Source organism: Oryctolagus cuniculus, chromosome 1, assembly GCF_964237555.1.
Source record: "Oryctolagus cuniculus chromosome 1, mOryCun1.1, whole genome shotgun sequence".
NCBI lineage: Eukaryota > Metazoa > Chordata > Mammalia > Lagomorpha > Leporidae > Oryctolagus > Oryctolagus cuniculus.
The window spans coordinates 227,918,952-227,936,893 of record NC_091432.1 but is presented as its reverse complement, the minus strand read 5'-3'; the positions used below and the strand labels follow the sequence as shown (position 1 = coordinate 227,936,893).

The following is a 17,942-nucleotide window of genomic DNA, read 5'->3' as shown; positions in this document are numbered from 1 at the left end:
CATGGGTGAGACTGCTGCCTGCCTTATAGTAACTGTCTTCTTCCTTTCAGGAGCTGCCACCCCCTCCCTTCCAGCTGTGTGCACGATGGACTGGAACAAAGGACGTATTTCCTAGTGAGATATGGTGGCAGGGCCGCTCTGGCCAGTGCATGTTCATAGAAGTGGTGTGAGAAACTCCTGGGAAGGACACCTCATAGTAAAGGGTTGGAGTGGGGAGCTTCCTTCTTCCCTCTTGCCTGCTGGGTTGCGTAATAGTTAGCTACAGTTCTGCAGCCATCCGGGATCATGAGGGGGAAGCTGCATTGGTAGAATAGGAGAGCAGTAGGAATTTTGTGTCTCTGATAATTGATAGAATTGTCATACCAGCTCTGGAATGTTCATCTCCAGACCTTATGTGAAAGATTAATTCTTTCAGCTGCTGTGATTTTAGTCTACCATTTACAGTTGAATTGAATTCTAATTGATACAGAATGTAAGAGAGCTGAATGGAAATTTAAGTCTCCTGAAACCCGGGACTATTTATCATCATGCTTATTACTTTTAGTAAGAAATGCCAAATTGCTAAATGCTTTGTCTAAAAGAGTTGCTGACAATTTTTTTTAATAAAGAGATTAATTTATTTCAAAGGCAGAGTTACAGAGAGGGTGAATGAGCTTCCATTTGCTGGTTCACTCCCCAAATTGCCACAACAGCCAGAGCTGGACTAGGCTGAAGCCAGGAACCAGGAACTCTATCAGATCTCCCACATGGGTAGCAAGGGACCAAGCACTTGGGATATCTTCTGCTCCCTTCCTAGGCACATTAGCAGAGAGCTGGATCAGAAGCAGAGCAGCCGGGACTTGAACTGGCACTCATATGGAATGCGTGTGTCACAGGCAGTGGCTTAACCTGCTGTATCATATAGGACCCACATGGAGGCACAGTTGGCCCCCGTTGCTGATAATTTTTTTTTTATTTTTTAAAGATTCATTTATTTATTTGAGAGGTGGAATTACACACAGAGAGATTGAGAGTGAGAGAGAGAGAGGTCTTTCATCCACTGGTTCACTTCCCAAAATAGCCGCAATGGCTGGAGCTGGGCTCATCAGGAGCCAGGAGTTTCTTCCGGGTCTCCCACGTGGGTGCAGGGGCCCAAGCACTTGGGCCATCTTCTACTGCTCTCCCAGGCCATATCAGAGTTAGGTCGGAAGAGGAGCAGCCAGGACCAGAACTGGCGCCCACGTGGGATGCCAGCGCCGCAGGCAGAAGCTTAGTCTACTAAGCCACAGCAACGGCCCCATGCTGATAATTCTTGAGTGCTAATTGTATGCCAGTCACTAAGTACTTTTTAAGTGTCATTAGCTCATTTATTCCTCATGTCAACTCAGTAAATACCTCTATTATTATCATTATTTCCATTTTACAGGCAAAGAACCTGAGGCACAGATTGAATAACCTGCCCACGGTCACATATGTAGGAGCTGCAGTTTGAACTCAGGCAGTCTGGTTCCAGAGCCAGCACTCTTAGCTCCCATACGACACTCTCTCTTATGAGATGAGCCCCACACCATCCGTTCTGCTCTGTTTACAGAGGAGGAAACTGAAGCAGACAGTTGTCCAACCATTTGCTTAAAATCACTCTGCTAGTTAGCACTGCAGCCAGCTTGGATGCCAGGTTCCTAACTCAGTCTCCCCAGACCACCCTGCTATCTCAGAGGCCACCTAGGTGGACATACAACCCCCACATCCCTCTTCCCTCCAACACACACACACACACACACACACACACAACCACCCAGCAGGCACTCAGACATTTTTGTGGCCAGGATGGCTACAACCTCCTTTGAAAAGCAGCCAGCTTTTGCCCTCCACCAAAATAACTTTGTTTTATTTATAGTCTCCTGCTTAGAGCTTTTGAACTGGTTGCTTATTCCCAGGGAGATCTTGATAACAACTGCTCCTTGGAGAGGGTTCATAGGAAACAAGGTGAACAAACACCGCAGAGCCCCTGCCTGTCTAGCAGAGCTTTGCTCCTGGGTGTGTTTGTGAGTCGGTGTTGGTGTCTGGGTGCAAAAGATTTTAAATTCAACATGGCGGCTTGGACATTAGCACTTTTTTTTTTTTTTTTTTAATCCAAAAAGTTCACCCTTGGCCTTCAACAACTTCCGGATAAAATGATATTTATCCAGAAGTCGCCTCCAAAAGAGGGAATCTTTCCTACTACTTAGCTAATTCTTACTTCCTTTGCTCCCTGACTGGCTAGGGACCTGGGATCCCTTACTGCAGTGACTATGGTGGTGTCAGGGTAGGGAGACACTCCTTTCTTTCTTTCCTTCCTTCCTTCCTTCCTTCCTTCCTTCCTTCCTTCCTTCCTTCCCTCCCTCCCTCCCTCCCTGCTTCCCTCCTTCCTTCCTTCTTGGTTCACCCTCCAATGGCCGCCGCAGCCAGCGTGCTTCGGTCGGCGCACCGTGCTGATCTGAAGCCAGGAGCCAGGTACTTCTCCTGGTCTCCCATGGGGTGCAGGGCCCAAGGACTTGGGCCATCCTCCACTGCACTTCCTGGCCACAGCAGAGAGCTGTCCTGGAAGAGGGGCAACCGGGACAGAATCCGGCGCCCCGACCGGGACTAGAACCCGGTGTGCCGGCGCCGCAAGGCGGAGGATTAGCCTAGTGAGCCCTGGCGCCGGCCGCTGCATGATTTCTAAGAGCTAAAATGGCAGAAGCGGAGTGGCATTTCAGAACAGAACATTTCAAATAAAAAAATGAAAAAAAAAAGGAAGACGAAAGAGAAGAGAAGAAAAGCCAACTAGCAAATCTGGCCAGGCGCTTCCAGCATCTTCTGACTGGCAGCCAAAGGTGCCACCCCGCAGCGCGCCTGCCTCACGGGCGTCTGGAATCACTCGGCCTGCATGCTGAACTTGGCTTTCCAGCCTCAGTTGCCTCGTTTGCAAAATGAGGGGATAAACTCTCAGGACTGGTGCCCGGCGTGGCCCTCACAGGTGTGGGCAACGCTTTGGCTGATTCACAGGGCTCTTCCTCAGCCGCTCGCTGGACGTAGCCGAGGCACTGCCATTACTGCTCCGTTTGTGAGCCCTCCAGGCCCGCCGGGGATAAAATGGGGTGTTCATGAAAGGGGGCCCCTAGGGAGGGCAGGGGTACGGAGCAGGGCGGTGGTCTTGGCCCCTGGATACTTCCTCGTCCCCGTGAGTTAATCTCTACCAGGCGCTAACAGGTCTGTGTACTGCAGCCCCCAAAATGGATGGCAAAAGGAAGCGGGGGTCCGCGAGGGCAGCACAAAGCCGAACCCCCATACGGGTCTCTCGAGGCTGCCAGGTGGCTCTCCCGCGTGCGGTCGGAGAGGAAAGCAAGGGGCCTGCCTCAAGCGTCGCGTGGGGAAGTGGATGGTGTGATGTGGCACGGGTCTGTGAGGAACTTACTGGAAGGTATGGGGTTTCTCAAAGGGGAAAGGAGTTTTCCTCGAGGCCTACGTGGGAGAGCTACTGGGCGGGAGGACGCCCTAGAGGGAGGCACAGGGGGTCTCCATGACCTATTAGGGTCTCCTCAGGGGCGGCTGTGGTGCAGAGTTCTAGGCCAGAAGCCCGCGGTACGGATCTTCACGCATCTGCACCAGGAAGTCCCAGCCCGCGGGGGCCCAACTCAGAAGGTGAGGGCGGATGCGCGGGTCCGCCGCCTGCCGCGGCCCCGCCTCCCGCGCGCGGACTACACTTCCCAGCGGCCCCCGCGCGCGGCGGCGCGGGCGGGCGGCAGGGGGCGGCGGTGTGAGAGGCGGCGGGGGCGGCGCGCGCCGGGTACGCGCGCCGGCGACCATGGCGTTCGCCGGGCTGGAGCGAGCACATTAACCCTGGGAGGCGGCGGCGGCGGCGGCGGCGGCGGCGGCGGCGAGGGAGCGAGCCTCGAGCGGGCGGGCCCCAGCCTGAGGGAAGGGAGGAAGGGGCGGGGAGAGCGCCAGAGGGAGGCCGGTCAGCCGCGGGCGGGCGGGCAGCGCAGCGCCGAGCGGGGCCCGCGGGCCCATGAGGAGGCCCGGGGACCATGGGCTCCAGGATCAAGTGAGTGCGGCCGGGCGGAGCCGGGCCGGGCGCGGGGCGGCGAGGCCGGGCAAGGGCTGCAGGCCGCGGGCCGCGCGGGGGACTTGTTGCCGGGACCCGAGGGGGCGCCCCGCGAGCTGGCGTCACGCGGGGAGGGGGACGGTTGCCATGGCGATCCCGGGGAGGCGCGGGGGCGCGGTGCGCGCGGGGTGGCCTGGCGTCGGCGGTCAGGTGCCCCCTCCTCACCTGATTGCGCGACCAGCTGAGCTCGCAAGGTGGCCGCCTCCGTGGGCTTACAGAGCCCCCCGAACATGGTCCTACAACTGTTGGGAGGGGAGTGGGAAATCCCCGGAAGCAACTCCCCAAAGGGGTGTGTTTGGGGCGCCCTGAGAGTTGGCAGGTCTGCGAGGTTGCAGTGCGGCGGCTTGAGGCCTGCGGCCCCCCGGAGAAGTCGTGTGAGGTCCTGGAGGGAGGGGCCGCTCTGGACGTGAGGTCCGGTTGGCTGGGGGAGGCAGGCCCCCCCTTATCTGTGATAGTCTGGGCGCAGCAAGGGCCAAAGGCTGTGAAGGGAGATGCCTCCGCGCTGTAACTCTGCACCTGATCTCGATACTCGTTGGAAAGGCTTTGTAATTCAATCTGACGAATTTCCTCCCTCATTCATTCACCTGGAGTACCCGCTGTGGGGTTGGTTTTCCGAGGAAATGGTTGATAGTCTAACTTCTGAAGCCGGGGAAACATTGTTGCTCTCCTCCTAAGACCAGAAGTTGACTTTGGAAAGTGCAACTTTTACGCGCTCCAATTTGGGTGTGTTGCTCCGGGCTCTATCTCCCCTCCCAGCCAGGTCCTCGCTGGCCTCTCCCTTCCTCAGCCCCACAACGGGAGATGCTTTATCTCTAATCACTAACAAATGTTTGCTTTTTTTCTGTATGACTAATAGAATTGTTTAAGGGCATTTAAAAACAGAGTTGACAGCATAGACGTTGTCGTAAAACAGCTTTCTTGGGACACTTGAAACTCTCTTACGGGAGTTTGTGGAATGTGTTTGTTTCAGCGTTTTGAGAACTGTGCTAGGGAAGGTTGAAAAGCAAAGGGCCTCAAGGGTGAAATCTAATAATTATTCAGACATCGCTTCTTATGTCCAGGTGATGCCATGCCGCGTGACCCTCGCCCGGCCTTGCAGTCCCCTAGTGGTTGGGCTTTCCCATGTACAAGACCTGTCTAATGTGTGCGGCTGTGGCCTCGGCTGAATGGAACTAGGAGGGCTTGCTCGTAAAAATGCAAGTGGAAGAGTCAGATGAATATGCCGTTAATTCCTTAGCTTTGTGGAAACAAGCGGAAAAAGAAGTAGGCTCCAGACAGGAGCCCTGCAAGCTTGGGAGGTACAGAGGCGTATTTTGTGGCGCGTTGGGGTTAAAGAGGCACTCATGTTTAGTTCGTGCTTCCTTGTAAACTTGGACTTCAGTAGCATTCACATGCACTTCCCAAAAGCCCCCTGGAGTCAGAGAGTGTGTGTTACAGAAAAGTTCGGAACTTGCCTGATGTGGGGAAGCAGGCGTTAGAGCCAGCGTTCACATCCACAGGTAGTCAGATGACCAACCCTAGGTCTTAGGTAGCAGGCTGACAGATACATTTCTCAAGTGTGTTTTGTGGAACCCATCGCTGTGATATCTGAGCACTTGGGCCAGGGACTTTATTAAGGCATGAAATTGTATTAAGCGTGAAGTTAGTATGAAGAATAGCCTTATTGATCCTAAAACTAAGCAGCTCTGTGGTAAAACCTTAAGCTTAGGAAATATGTTAGCTTTATTTGTGGTGAGAGTGAAGGAGTATGAAGAGAAGTTATGAAGAATTGTGACTTATAGTGACTGCAGCTTCTGCCTGTAGCTGGGAATGAGAATGCGTGGGTGCTGCCCTACTTGCTGGACAAGAGTGATTTGGTTACTGCTGGTCTTTTCCATCCTGCCGGGGCAGATCAGACTTTAGCTCAGGTGTGCACCTGCAGGCTCCATTGTGTAGGGCAGTTTTGGGGGTGGGGAGCAGGAACAGCACTGGCTGCCCTCCCAGCAGGAGAGCACTGTGGCTGCCTCTGCTTTCTCCTGCTTTTCTTTGATGCTGTGAGCAGGCAGAATGACAATGGGGAATCAGATCTGGGTTCAGATTCCAGCTCTTTCTCCTGCTAGCTATGAAACTGGGCACAGACTACCACCTTCAATGTCAGTTTCCCTGAGAGTGAGATGGAGACGACTGTGTCCATTTTGCAGGGTCATTATGAGCACTAAACAGTATCTCCATGAATGCGAGGCCTGTGGTGGTTGGCTTTCCTTCACACCTTCTCTATCAAAAGACGAAGAAAATCTGGTGTATTTTAAATCAGAAATGTCAGATATCTTTCAGATAATGGAGAAAAGTTTTAATGATGAAGAAATTAAGACTGTTAACATGCAGAGCAGGCCTTAACATTGTCTGTTATTAAAAATAAAAGTTGATTAAAAACCGTATTGTGGAGCTGGTGTCTTGTATGGTCCGCGGTAAAGCATGTGCACTGCCAGGCCTGGGTGTTGAGATTTAGCGTTTGTTCGGACTTTCTGGCCCAGGCTGGTTGAGCACAGTCTCTGTCAGGCACCGTGGTAATGCTTAACATGAACCATTTCCTCAAAGTCTCACAACTACCGTGCTGCTACTTATTAACCACATTTCTCAGAGGACAGAGTGGGAGTTTATAGGCCCAAGATCAGTGGCCATCCCCAAGAAGCCTGCTGACGCCAGTGCCCCATTGCCCACTCATACTGCCCTTCCCAGCCTAGGCCTGATGCCCCTTACCTGTGTTTCTCTGGCCCGTTGTGTTTATTGCTGTTACAGTCCCAAATCGCTCCTTGTCTATCTCCCCTACTAGGCTGGACACAAACTCCGAGAGCAGGGATTCTCTTGGCTGTCTTTGGTTCCCTTTGTCAAGCTCAATGCCTGGTGTGTGGTTGTTTAGGAAGAGTTCTTGGAATGCTTTTAAGGAATAGGTTGGGATCTGAGTCAAGATCCTGATGAAGTTCTCTTGAGTTGGATATATGTGGAGTAAAAAGAACAATTTGCTATTTGAACCCTCTAGGGAGAGTTTTTATAAAGTGTAAGTCAAATTGTCCTAGTCTAGGCAGACTTCCTTTTTCTTGAGAGTGTTTAGTTCACGATCATTTTTCCAAAGGAATGTTGCTTCGCCTCAAACTGAACATTGACAAAGAGAAGGTCACTGGTAGGCAGGTAGCACCCTGGAAACCTAAACTTTAAACCAGAGCAGACATTCATCTAGAGGGATGAAAGGAGTGGTGGAAGCTGACAATCTTTGGCAGGTATGTTTAAATCTTATTTAGTGTTTGAGTGATCCCAGTGTGCCGCAGTGTGGTTAATATGAAGCAATTTAACTGATAATGCAGACACACAGCAGGAAACGTGTGGCAGTTTAATATTGCTTGTGGTGACATCCTAGGAATTGCTTCCAGGCACCAAGTGCAGGAAGTGGGTTGTGAGTAATCGAAGGAAGTACTCTAAGTGAGTTTGAAGAAACCTGACATTTATGGACTCCGAGAAAAGCACACTGTTCAGATTTGAAGGCTGAGGACAGGACGGGGCAACTGATTTGGCCTCGTGGTGGTGTGCATTCTGCCTTATCCTGTTTCCCTGTCTTCTGTCCCTGTCACACTGTGACTTCTGCGGGGTTGACAATAAATTTAACCATTTATTCCTTCACTCACCTGCTATAGAACTAGGAAGAGTGTTAAGCACATATTAAGCACTTAGCAAAGTTTAGCCATTACTATCATAATTGGAGTAGTAGTGTGCCTCACAGTGTGCTAAATACCAGAACCACAAAACCAAATCAATTTTTCTTTGCTTTAACACTTTCTATAGTAAAACAAAAACCCTTCCAGGATTCCTCCCAACTGAAAGCGAAAGCAAAACAACCAAAAACCAAGGATAAGAGTTCTATGGTGGAGCCTGAGCCAGAGGTTCCTAGGTGAAGTAGTGCAGGGGGAGTTGAGAAGAGGCAGAGTTTCAGTTGGGGAGAGGAAGGGTGCTGCACGGATTGGAGGCTGTGGTGATGGTAGTAGCAGTTGTAATGTCACCCAAGGGCAGGATGTATGAGCATGGGGCATTTACGGAAATAAAAACATCATTTTCTAGGCACTTAAATACCAGCAATCGTTTTAGGCATTGGGAATTACACAGATTCATTTCTACTCCAGTGGTGCTTATAGTCCAGTGGACATAACCAAAAAAAAAAAGTAAATTCATGTACAGGTGTGCGGGGTTGCTAGAAAGGGAAACGTGATGCTAGGAGCGAGTGATGGGAGTAGCTGGCTGTGTCTGTTTAAAATAGAGTGGGGGAAGACCTTGCTGTGGAGGTGACGTTTGGGCTTAAAGGAGAGACTTAAAGTTTGAGACTTAAAGGATGAGGCAAGTCCTATGAAGAGATTGGCCAAGACTTGCTGTCTCAGGGGAAGGTCTTGAGGCAAGAGAACAGTAGGCACGTTTCAGGAACTGACAGAGGCCAGCGGGCTGAAGTAGTGACCGGTGGCAGAAAGATCTGAGATGATGTCAGAGACTGAGCCTGGATAGGACCTAGAAGGATGTGGTTATCTGAAACTGCTTTGTTAAGATGAAATTCACATGCTATAAAATTCACTTTGAAGTATAAGATTAAATTTTTTTAGTATATTTACAAAATGTGATTTATCGCCACTAATTCCAGAGCATTCATTTTCTTTCTTTTTTTTTTTTTTCTTTTTTTTTTGACAGGCAGAGTGGACAGTGAGAGAGAGAGACAGAGAGAAAGGTCTTCCTTTGCCGTTGGTTCACCCTCCAATGGCCACCGCGGCCAGCGTGCTGCGGCCGGCGCACTGCGCTGATCCGATGGCAGGAGCCAGGTGCTTCTCCTGGTCTCCCATGGGGTGCAGGGCCCAAGGACTTGGGCCATCCTCCACTGCACTCCCTGGCCACAGCAGAGAGCTGGCCTGGAAGAGGGGCAACTGGGACAGAATCCGGCGCCCCAACTGGCACTAGAACCCCGTGTGCCGGCGCCGCAAAGCGGAGGATTAACCTAGTGAGCCCGGCGCCGGCCCTTCAGCATTTTCATCTCAAAGAGAAGCCGTCATTCATACTCATCCCCTGAACCCTCCCAGCTGGGGCAATCACAAAATTTATGGGAAATGCTTATAATGAAAAAATTATGCCTGAATTGCAAATTTTTTTGCATTACGATACTTTTTTTTTTTTTTTTTTTAAAGATTTTATTTACTTACTTGAGAGGTAGAGTTACAGACAGAGGGAGAGACAGAAAGGTCTTCTATCTGCTAGCTCCCCAAATGGCCGCAACAGCCAGAGCTGGGCCGATCTAAAGCTGGGAGCTAGGAGGAGCTGCTTCTGGGACAACATGGGTGCAGAGGCCCAAGCACTTGGGCCATCTTTTCCTGCTTTCCTAGACCATAGCAGAGAGCCAGGTTGGAAGAGGAGCAGCCGGGACTAGAACTGGTGCTCATATGGGATGCCGGCACCACAAACAGAGGCTTAGCCCACTGCACCACAGTGCTGGCCCACTTGTCTTTTAATTGTACTTTCTATGAGCTTTTTTTTAGTACCCTCTTTCTGTTGCTGTAGACTTCCCTTTCTGTGAATTTCATATAAAGGGGATCATACATAACCCTTTGTGTCCGGCTACTTAGCACGGTGATTTCAAGGCTTATCCATGTTGGAACATGAGTGTTTCATTACTTTTTTATTGTTGAGTAGTATTCTGTTGTATGGATATACCACATGTGACCCATCCATTCGGCAATCGTTAGGTTTTAGTGTTGTTTCACATTTTCACTATTACTGATGATGTTGCTGTGAACATTTTGTGAGGACATATGTTTTCATTTCTCTGGAGTATGCACCTGGGAGTGAAGGTGCTGGATCATATGGTAATTTTGTTTAGCTTTTTTTTTTTTTTTTTTTTGACAGGCAGAGTTAGAGAGAAAGGTCGTTTTCCATTGGTTAACCCCCAAATGGCTGCTATGGCCAGTGTGCTGTGGCCGGCGCACCACGCCAATCCAAAGCCAGGAGCCAGGTGCTTCCTCCTGGTCTCCCATGCGGGCGCAGGGCCCAAGGACCTGGGCCATCCTCCACTGCCCTCCCGGGCCACAGCAGAAAGCTGGACTGGAAGAGGAGCGACTGGGACAGAATCCGGTGCCCCTACGGGGACTAGAACCCGGGGTGCTGGCGCCGCAGGTAGAGGATTAGCCAAGTGAGCCACGTCGCAGGCTTGTTTAGCATTTTGAATAACTGTTAAAATTCTTTTCCAAAGCAGCTGTACCACTTTGTGTAAAGTGGTATCTCATTGTGGATTTGATTTGGCCCAAATGAATTATGTAGAAAACAGAAGATCAGAGTAGAAAGATTTTTCAGAAGAGTTTGGGACTGAAAGAAACAAGAAATTTGGAGGAGGGGTGAATTCCAAAATAAAGAATAGTGGAAATTAATCGACATGAAAGGGGATTGGCCTAGCAGTTCAGACACTCGCATCCTGTGCTGGAGTTCCTGGCTTCAAAGCCCACCTCTGGCTCCTGATTCCAGCTTCCTTCTAAGGCAGACCCGGGGAGGTAGCAGGGATAGCTCAAGTAGCTGGATTGCTGCCACCTGTGTAGGAGACCTGATTGAGTTAATCACTCTGGCCTTGGCCCAGCCCTGGCTGTCACAGGCATTTGAAGAGTGAACCAGTGGATGGGACCTTCCCCCACCCAACCCCCTGCAGCCTATCAAAAATAAATAAAATTGAAAAAATGGGATAAACCCATCCTAGTGTTTTCAAGTCTAGGTAAGCAGCCATGGCTTTGCTATGCTCTTGTCTTTTTAGACTTTTTTTTTTTTTTAAAGATATTATTCATTTATTTGAAAGGTAGAGTTACAGAGAGGTAGAAGCAGAGAGAGAGGTCTTCTATCTGCTGGTTCACTCCCCAAATGGCCACAATGGCTGGAACTGTGCCAATCTGAAGCCAGGAGCTGCTTCTGGGTCTCCCACATGGGTGCAGGGACCCAAGGACTTGGGCCTTCTTCTGCTGCTTTCCCAGGAAATAGCAGAGAGCTGGATCGGAAGTGGAGCAGCTGGGACTGGAACCAGCACCCACGTGGGATGCTAGCACTGCAGATGGCAGCTTTACCTGCTACACCACAGCGCTGGCCCCCATAAACTCCTTAAATTTTCAAATTGTGTGGCAGGCTTGCTTCTCCTTGAGGTCTGTTGTGTAGCACTGCTGTGATGAGGCTGGGTGTTAAAATGTGACTTCCTCTGTAGGACTTGTCCCTCTGATCCTTTTTACCTTTTTCCCTGTCTCCATTGCTTAAAGGCGTCTCTAGAAAGATGTGGGATGTTTGAATAGAAGTGTCGTTGGAGACTGGGCTCACCATTATTAGTGTCCAGAGTCAGCTAGTTGATTTTTCCCTTCCTTTCCCTTCCTTTCCCTTCCTTTCCCTTCCTTTCCCTTCCTCTCCTCTCCTCTCCTCTCCTCTCCTCTCCTCTCCTCTCCTCTCCTCTCCTCTCCTCTCCTTCTCTCCCCTCCCCTCCCCTCCCCTCCCCTCCCCTCCCCTCCCTTCCCCTCCCCTCCCCTCCCCTCCCCAGATTTCTTTCTTTCTTTGAAAGGCAGAATGATGGAAGATGAGGGAGAGAGTGAAGAAGGGAAAGAGAATAAGAGAACCATATGTTCTATCCACTTGTTCAATTCCTACATGGGCTGAACAGCCAGGACTGGGCAAGGCTGAAGCCAGGAGCCCAGAACTCTGTTGGGATCTCCCACACGGGAGGCATGGGTCCTAGCATTTGGGCCATCATACACTGCTTTCCTAGGTGGATTAACAGGGAGCTGGATTGGAAGCGGAGCAGCTGGGACTCTAACCGGCACTCTGAATGGGATGCTGGTGTCAGAAATGATGGCTTAATCTGCTGTGGCATGACACCCACCCCTACTAGAATTTTCATGACTTCCTGGAAAGTGTATTGTTGCTAGTCCTCCGTCATTCCACCCCTAGTTGTTAGAGTTGACTTGGAGGAGGTGGTACGGTAGGTAGGAAGGTTAAAACAGGGAAGATAAAACCTGGATTATTGCTGTATGAAAATGTAGGTGCATTCAGGCTGTTAAATCTCAGTGTCTTAGTTTGTGGCTGAATTCTAGTTGCAGCTGCAAGGATTCAGTGTTTTTCCTGGCCTTAGAGAGACTCATCTCTGGGTTCACAACATCCTTTTTGCTTAAAAAGACTTTTTTGGGGATATGGAAAGATAAATAAGGAAGAGAAAGCGAAGCTGGGTTCCTCCACTGTTATTGGAATCCATAGTCATTCTTTCCAAGTACAGTCACGTGCTGTGTGACCACGTCTGGGCCAGTGGTGGGTGACATACACGATGGAACCGCTTAATTGGTGTATTCATCTTAATTTGTGTAAGGACACTGATGTTTGCACAATGATGAAATTGCCCAACAACAGGTTTCCCAGAACATGTCCCTGTGGTTAAGTGATGCATGACTGTATCTAGGACTTCAAAAGGAACCAAATAGCAGAACAAGAAGTCTATCCAAAGTATATATGTTCCTATGGAAAAGATAGGTGTCATTCCATTTGTAAGTTGGTATAGCATTTAGAATGTACTTTTTTCTTTTTTTTTTTTAAGATAATATTTATTTGAAAGAGTTACACAGAGAGAGAAGGAGAGGCAGAGAGAGAGAGGTCTTCCATCCCATCTGCTGGTTTATTCCCCAGTTGGCCACAGTGACTGGAGCTGGGCCCATCCAAAGCCAGGAGCTTCTTCCTGGTCTCCCATGCCGGTGCAGGGGCCCAAGGACTTGGGTCATCTTCTACTGCTTTCCCAGGCCATAGCAGAGAGCTGCATTGGAAGTGGAGCAGCTGGGTCTTGAACCAGCGCTCATATGGGATGCCGGCACTGCAGGCAATGGCTTTACTCATTATACCACAGCGCTGGCCCCAAATGTACTTTTTGTTTTGCAGATACTGTTACGTGCAGATCAGCTGTCAAGGGCAAGAACGTTCCACACAGAAGGAACTTTGCAAAAATCACAGATAAAAGGTGTAGTTGAAATGCAAGATAAGTGCATGAAGGTGATAAGAGATGAAGTTGAAAAAGTAGGTTTGTGCTCTTGGGATATGATACTATGAGCGTTCCAATCAGGTGTGTAATATGATCAGATTTGAGTTGTTTTGGTAGATTTGTCTGGGCTGCAGTAGTTGGAGCAGTGATATCCCTGGCTTGTGCAAGATGATATATATATATATGTAATATATATATATATTTATTACTGATAGGCAACTGCATGGGAAAAGATGGGAGGCCCCTGGATTTGGAGATATGTGATGGTTTACACTGCAGAAGATTAAAGCTTGTTGTAAGGTTTTGGCAGTAGAAAGAAAAGAGATGGATTTGAGAGAGATTTAAGGTAGAATTGACAAGACAGTGCCAAATTACATGTGAGAGGCGAGAGAAGCGTCACAGATGACCTGCCAGGGCTAGCAAAGCTGTATTATAAGTGGGCCGTTTGTAAGGTGAGGACTGGTTGTATGGTGTGTGTGTGTTTCTGAGGAAAAGTGAAAAGTTATAATTGGGAGACGGCATTTTAGTCTGCAGAGAGAGGTGAAGGGATCCATAAAGGCTCCGTAGTGAATGTGTGTGCCTTGTTGGATAAGTACGATTTTAAGTGGCCTGGACCAGTTGCTGAAGGGAAATCTGTTCATGGTAGATTTAGAGAGGGAGGGAGGGAGAAACCGCACATTTAGAGCTCTCTTTAGCCACAGGGAAGGTTTCAGGAATGTTGCACTGATCTCTGGCCTCTGCTGTGTGAGTGAATGGAAGGAAGAAAACATCTAGAGGACTTGCTGTTGGAGTCCAGGACAGGAGAGGAGCTGGGGATGGGCACGTAGGTGTTGGGGTTTTCAGTCTCCAGGACGAGGTCCCATCTCCCTCTGAGTTCTGAAGTTCTGAACCTCAATTTGTTTACTTTATTATTATTATTATTTTTAATTTATTTGAAGGTCACAGCTACAGAGAGGGAGGGGAAGACAGAGAGGGATCTTCCATCCGTTGGTTCACTCTTCAGATTATCACAATGGTGTAGCTAGGTCAGGCCGAAGCCAGGAGCTTCATCTGAGTCTCCCATGTGGGTGGCAGGGGCCCAAGCACTTGGGCCATTTTCAGCTGCCTTCCTGGGCACATTAGCAGAGAGATGGATCAGAAGTGCAGCAGCCAGAAAATGAACCGGCACCCATATGGGATGCTGGCGTCATAGGTAGTGGCTTTACCTGCTATGCCACAGCACTGCCCCTCTCCTCCCCCTTTTAATTTATAAAAGGAAGCTCATAAATTCACCTGTAGGATTGGTGTGAGGATTAAGTGGCAATGAGGACTTTCTGGTCAGTGGCAGCTGTTATTAATATTGCATTGTCTAGACAACCTGGAGTTTAAAAAAAGTATTCTCTTTTATAGTTTATTTTTCCTTAAGGTATTTGTTTCCTTCCCGTGAGAGTGTTAGGATGATGTATAGTGTATTTTACTGAGTGTATTTGAAGGATTGAGATCCTGATATTTGCAAAGCACTCTTTCTCTTGCTGGTTGAGGAGAAAGGAAGCTCTGTCGTCTACTAAGAAAGGTAAAATGAACATGCAGATAATTTCTTGTTAACACTTAGGAACATTCTGTGCTACCACTTTCATAAATACTGGGGATTTTTATTTAGTTCTATGAAATATTTATATCAGTAATTTATATTTTTAGCTACTGCGGCTATTCGTTCTAGTCTCTATTTTTTTTTAAAAAACAGATTTATTTATTTATTTGAAAGGCAGAGTAAGAAAAAGGGAGAGACAGAGATCATCTGTCTGCTGGTTCACTCCCCAAATGCCTGCAGCAAGTGGGGCTTGGGTGGCTAAAGCAGAAGCCTGGAACTCCATTTGGGTCTCCCACATGGGTGGCAATATCCCAGTTACTGAACCATCATCTGCTGCTGCTCAGGCGTATTAGTAGGAAGCTGGAATTGGAAGTGGAGATGGGACCTGATCCCAGGCAGTCTGACTTAGGATGCTGGGTTACCAGGCCTCCTAAGCAGTGACTTAATAACATGCCATGTCACACATCCTCCCCAGGTGTTGTAGTACCTTTTTTCCTTCCTTTTTATTTTTTATTTATTTTTTTTATTTTTTAAAAGAGGTCTATTTGAGAGGCAGAGTTAGAGACAGAGAGCACTTCCATCCACTGGTTTACTTCCCAGAGGCCCCAGTGGAGGCTGGGATCAGAGCTGGGCCAAACCAAAGCCAGGAACTTCTTCTGGGTCCCCTACGTGTGTGCCAGGGCCCAAATACTTGAACCATCTTCCACTGCTTTCCCAGGCCATTAGCTGAGAGCTGGATGGGAAGTGGAGTAGCTGGGACTTCAACTGGTACCCATAGGGGATGCTGGCACTGCAGATACAGGCTTAACCTACTATGCCACAGTGCCGGCCCCTCCCTCCCTCTTTTAAAGATTTATTTATTTGAAAGGCAAAATGATGGAGGTGTAGGAGGGAGAAAGCTCTCTTCTGTCCACTGGCCCACCCCCTAAATGCATGTAACAGCTAGGGCTGGGCCATGCGGAAGCTAGGAGCTCAGTCTGGGTCTTCCGTGTGGGTAGCAGGAACCCAAGTACTTGGGCCGTCACTCCCTGCTTCCCGAGCACATTAGTAGGAAACTGCATCAGAAGCACAGAATAGCAAGAACATTAGCAGGAAGCTGGATCCAAAGCACAGAATAGCCTGGACTTGAACCAGCACTCTGGTAGGGGATGCAGGTGTCTCGGGGTGGCTTAGCCCACTGTACCACAATGCCTACGCTAGGTTTCGTCTTTTAATGTAATTTTTTATTTCTTATCGCTTTATACTTGAAATTATTTTTAACATTTTTATTTTGGAAAACGTCAAACATCCATAAAAACAGAATAGTGTAACCAGTCCCCAAATGCCCAGAGCTTGGTTGCACCACTTACTAATTTATGGCTTACTTGGTTTCATTAATAAGTAACTGACCATAATTCCCTCTCCATCCTCCAGTCCTGGATGATTTTGAAGCAAATTCCAGATGCCGTTTCTCATTTTTTAAACATTTCTACATGTGTTTCTAAAAGATACTCTTTCAGAAAATATAACAACAGCGACAGCCTATCTAAAAAAATCACAAAAATTCTTTTAACATTATCAATGGCCAGTGTTCAAAGTTTTTAACCTTCTTAGTGTCCCTTGACTCCACACTTTAAGGGAGAGTCTAGCTTGCTCTTCTGCCTTCTCTAAGCTATACTTTCATGTGGTCATTTAAATGTTGATCCATAGCTAGTGCTGGGTCTCCTCTGATTTATACTTAGATTAAGTCTAACAATTGAATGTTATGAATATTTCATTGTATTTAACTTCAGCTAGGCCAAGTAAGATGCTAGAATAACATTTGCTTCCCATTTGAGGGAGAAGGTCATATGAACCAGAATTTAAAATTCTGCTAAATTTCTTTTGCTTCATCTCTGGATTAAAAAAAGTTTTGCAGTTATTTATGCAAAAATAGCAAAAGGTGCCAGACCTGTACAGAGAGCAGCCCAGGGGTGAATACAAGTACTTCTGACTTTATGTCAGAAGATGAAGGCTCTACTCTGCAGCTTTTGTGGGAGACTGGACACCTGTGGGAGTCTGAGCCTTCGTGCTACCTTAGGTTGGTAGAACCTGGCATCCTGGAATTGTCATAACCAGCAGGCTTCCTGGTTTTGGGACTGAGTCCATTTCATGACCTTGAGCTTGATGAAGGTCATGATGGTCTTGGTTTTATTGGCCTCTGTCATCTTTACACTCGTGGGTTTCTTGGAAAAATGCATGATCCTTAGAAACTTAGGTTCCACCTCTTTAAAGGATATCTTCATGGGGCTTGTGTGGCACAGTGGGTTAAGCCACCACTTAAAATGCCAACATCCCATGTCAGAGTGCCAGTTTGAGTCCTGGCTGTTCTGCTTCTGATCCAGCTCCCTGCTAATATGCCAGGGGATGATAGCCCATGTACTTGTGCTCCTGCCCATGTGGGAGACCAGCATGGAGTTTCTGGCTCCTGGCTTCAGCCTGGCCATTTTGGCCAGTTGGAGAGTGAACCAGCAGATCTAAGAGCTCTGTCTTTCCCTCTCTGTTACTCTGCCTTTCAAAACAAACAAATCTTATAGAAACATTACAAAAGGTATCTTGGTGATCAGGGCTTATGAATGCCATTTCAGTGTTGCTTGGGAACTGCTTGTGTGTGATGTGACTTTACAGTGGCTGCTGTGCTGCTCCTGAGTGCAGAAAGCTCCTGAGACTGTTTTTTTTTTTTTTTTCTAAAATAGTATTCTTTGTCCTCTCCTTCTTCCTGAGTTTCTAAACCTTTTTTTCCCGAAGTTTGAAATCAGACACCCCACTACCAGATAGCACTCTCCCATCTTCCTATTCCAATCTATAAAATCAACCTATGGTATAATCCTGGAATGCCCCTCCACTTCATTCTTTGGTTGATTCACTATTTCCTGGTCCCTGTGTTACTTTTAAAATTTAAAAAAAATTATTTATTTGAAAGGCAGAGACACGGGGAGAGAGTGAGTGTGCCAGCGAGTGAGTAAGGTACTTCTGTCCACTGGATCACTCCCCAAATGCCCACGATGTCTGGGGTGGGGTGGGGTGGGGCGGGGCTGGGTTGGGAGCTGGGGATACAGTCTAAGCCTCCCTTGTGAGTGGCAGCAACCTAATTACTTGAGTTACCACCACTGCCTTCCATGGTCTGCTGGAATCAGGAACCGGATACAGGAACTGAACCCAAGTACACTGATGTGGGTCGTGACTATCTTAGCTGCCACTCTCGTATC

At 48.4% G+C, this 17,942-nt stretch overlaps 1 protein-coding gene across 10 annotated transcripts in view; it reads left to right on the top strand.

The window, feature by feature from the left end:
- Window positions 1–3,753: 3,753 nt before the first annotated feature.
- DENND1A (DENN domain containing 1A) overlaps window positions 3,754–17,942 on the top strand; it is a 558,482-nt gene continuing 544,293 nt past the window's right edge. For 5 of the 10 annotated variants that reach the window (XM_070056527.1, XM_070056529.1, XM_070056519.1 and 2 more), the window contains exon 1: window positions 3,914–4,045. Coding sequence is in view for 4 of the 10 variants with exons in the window: in XM_070056536.1 (XP_069912637.1) it covers window positions 4,029–4,045 (17 nt within the window). In the remaining 6 variants the exon portion in view is untranslated. Of the gene's footprint in view, window positions 4,046–17,942 lie in introns of all 10 variants that reach the window. The other 5 variants (XM_070056536.1, XM_070056525.1, XM_051855354.2 and 2 more) reach the window with 2 other exon arrangements.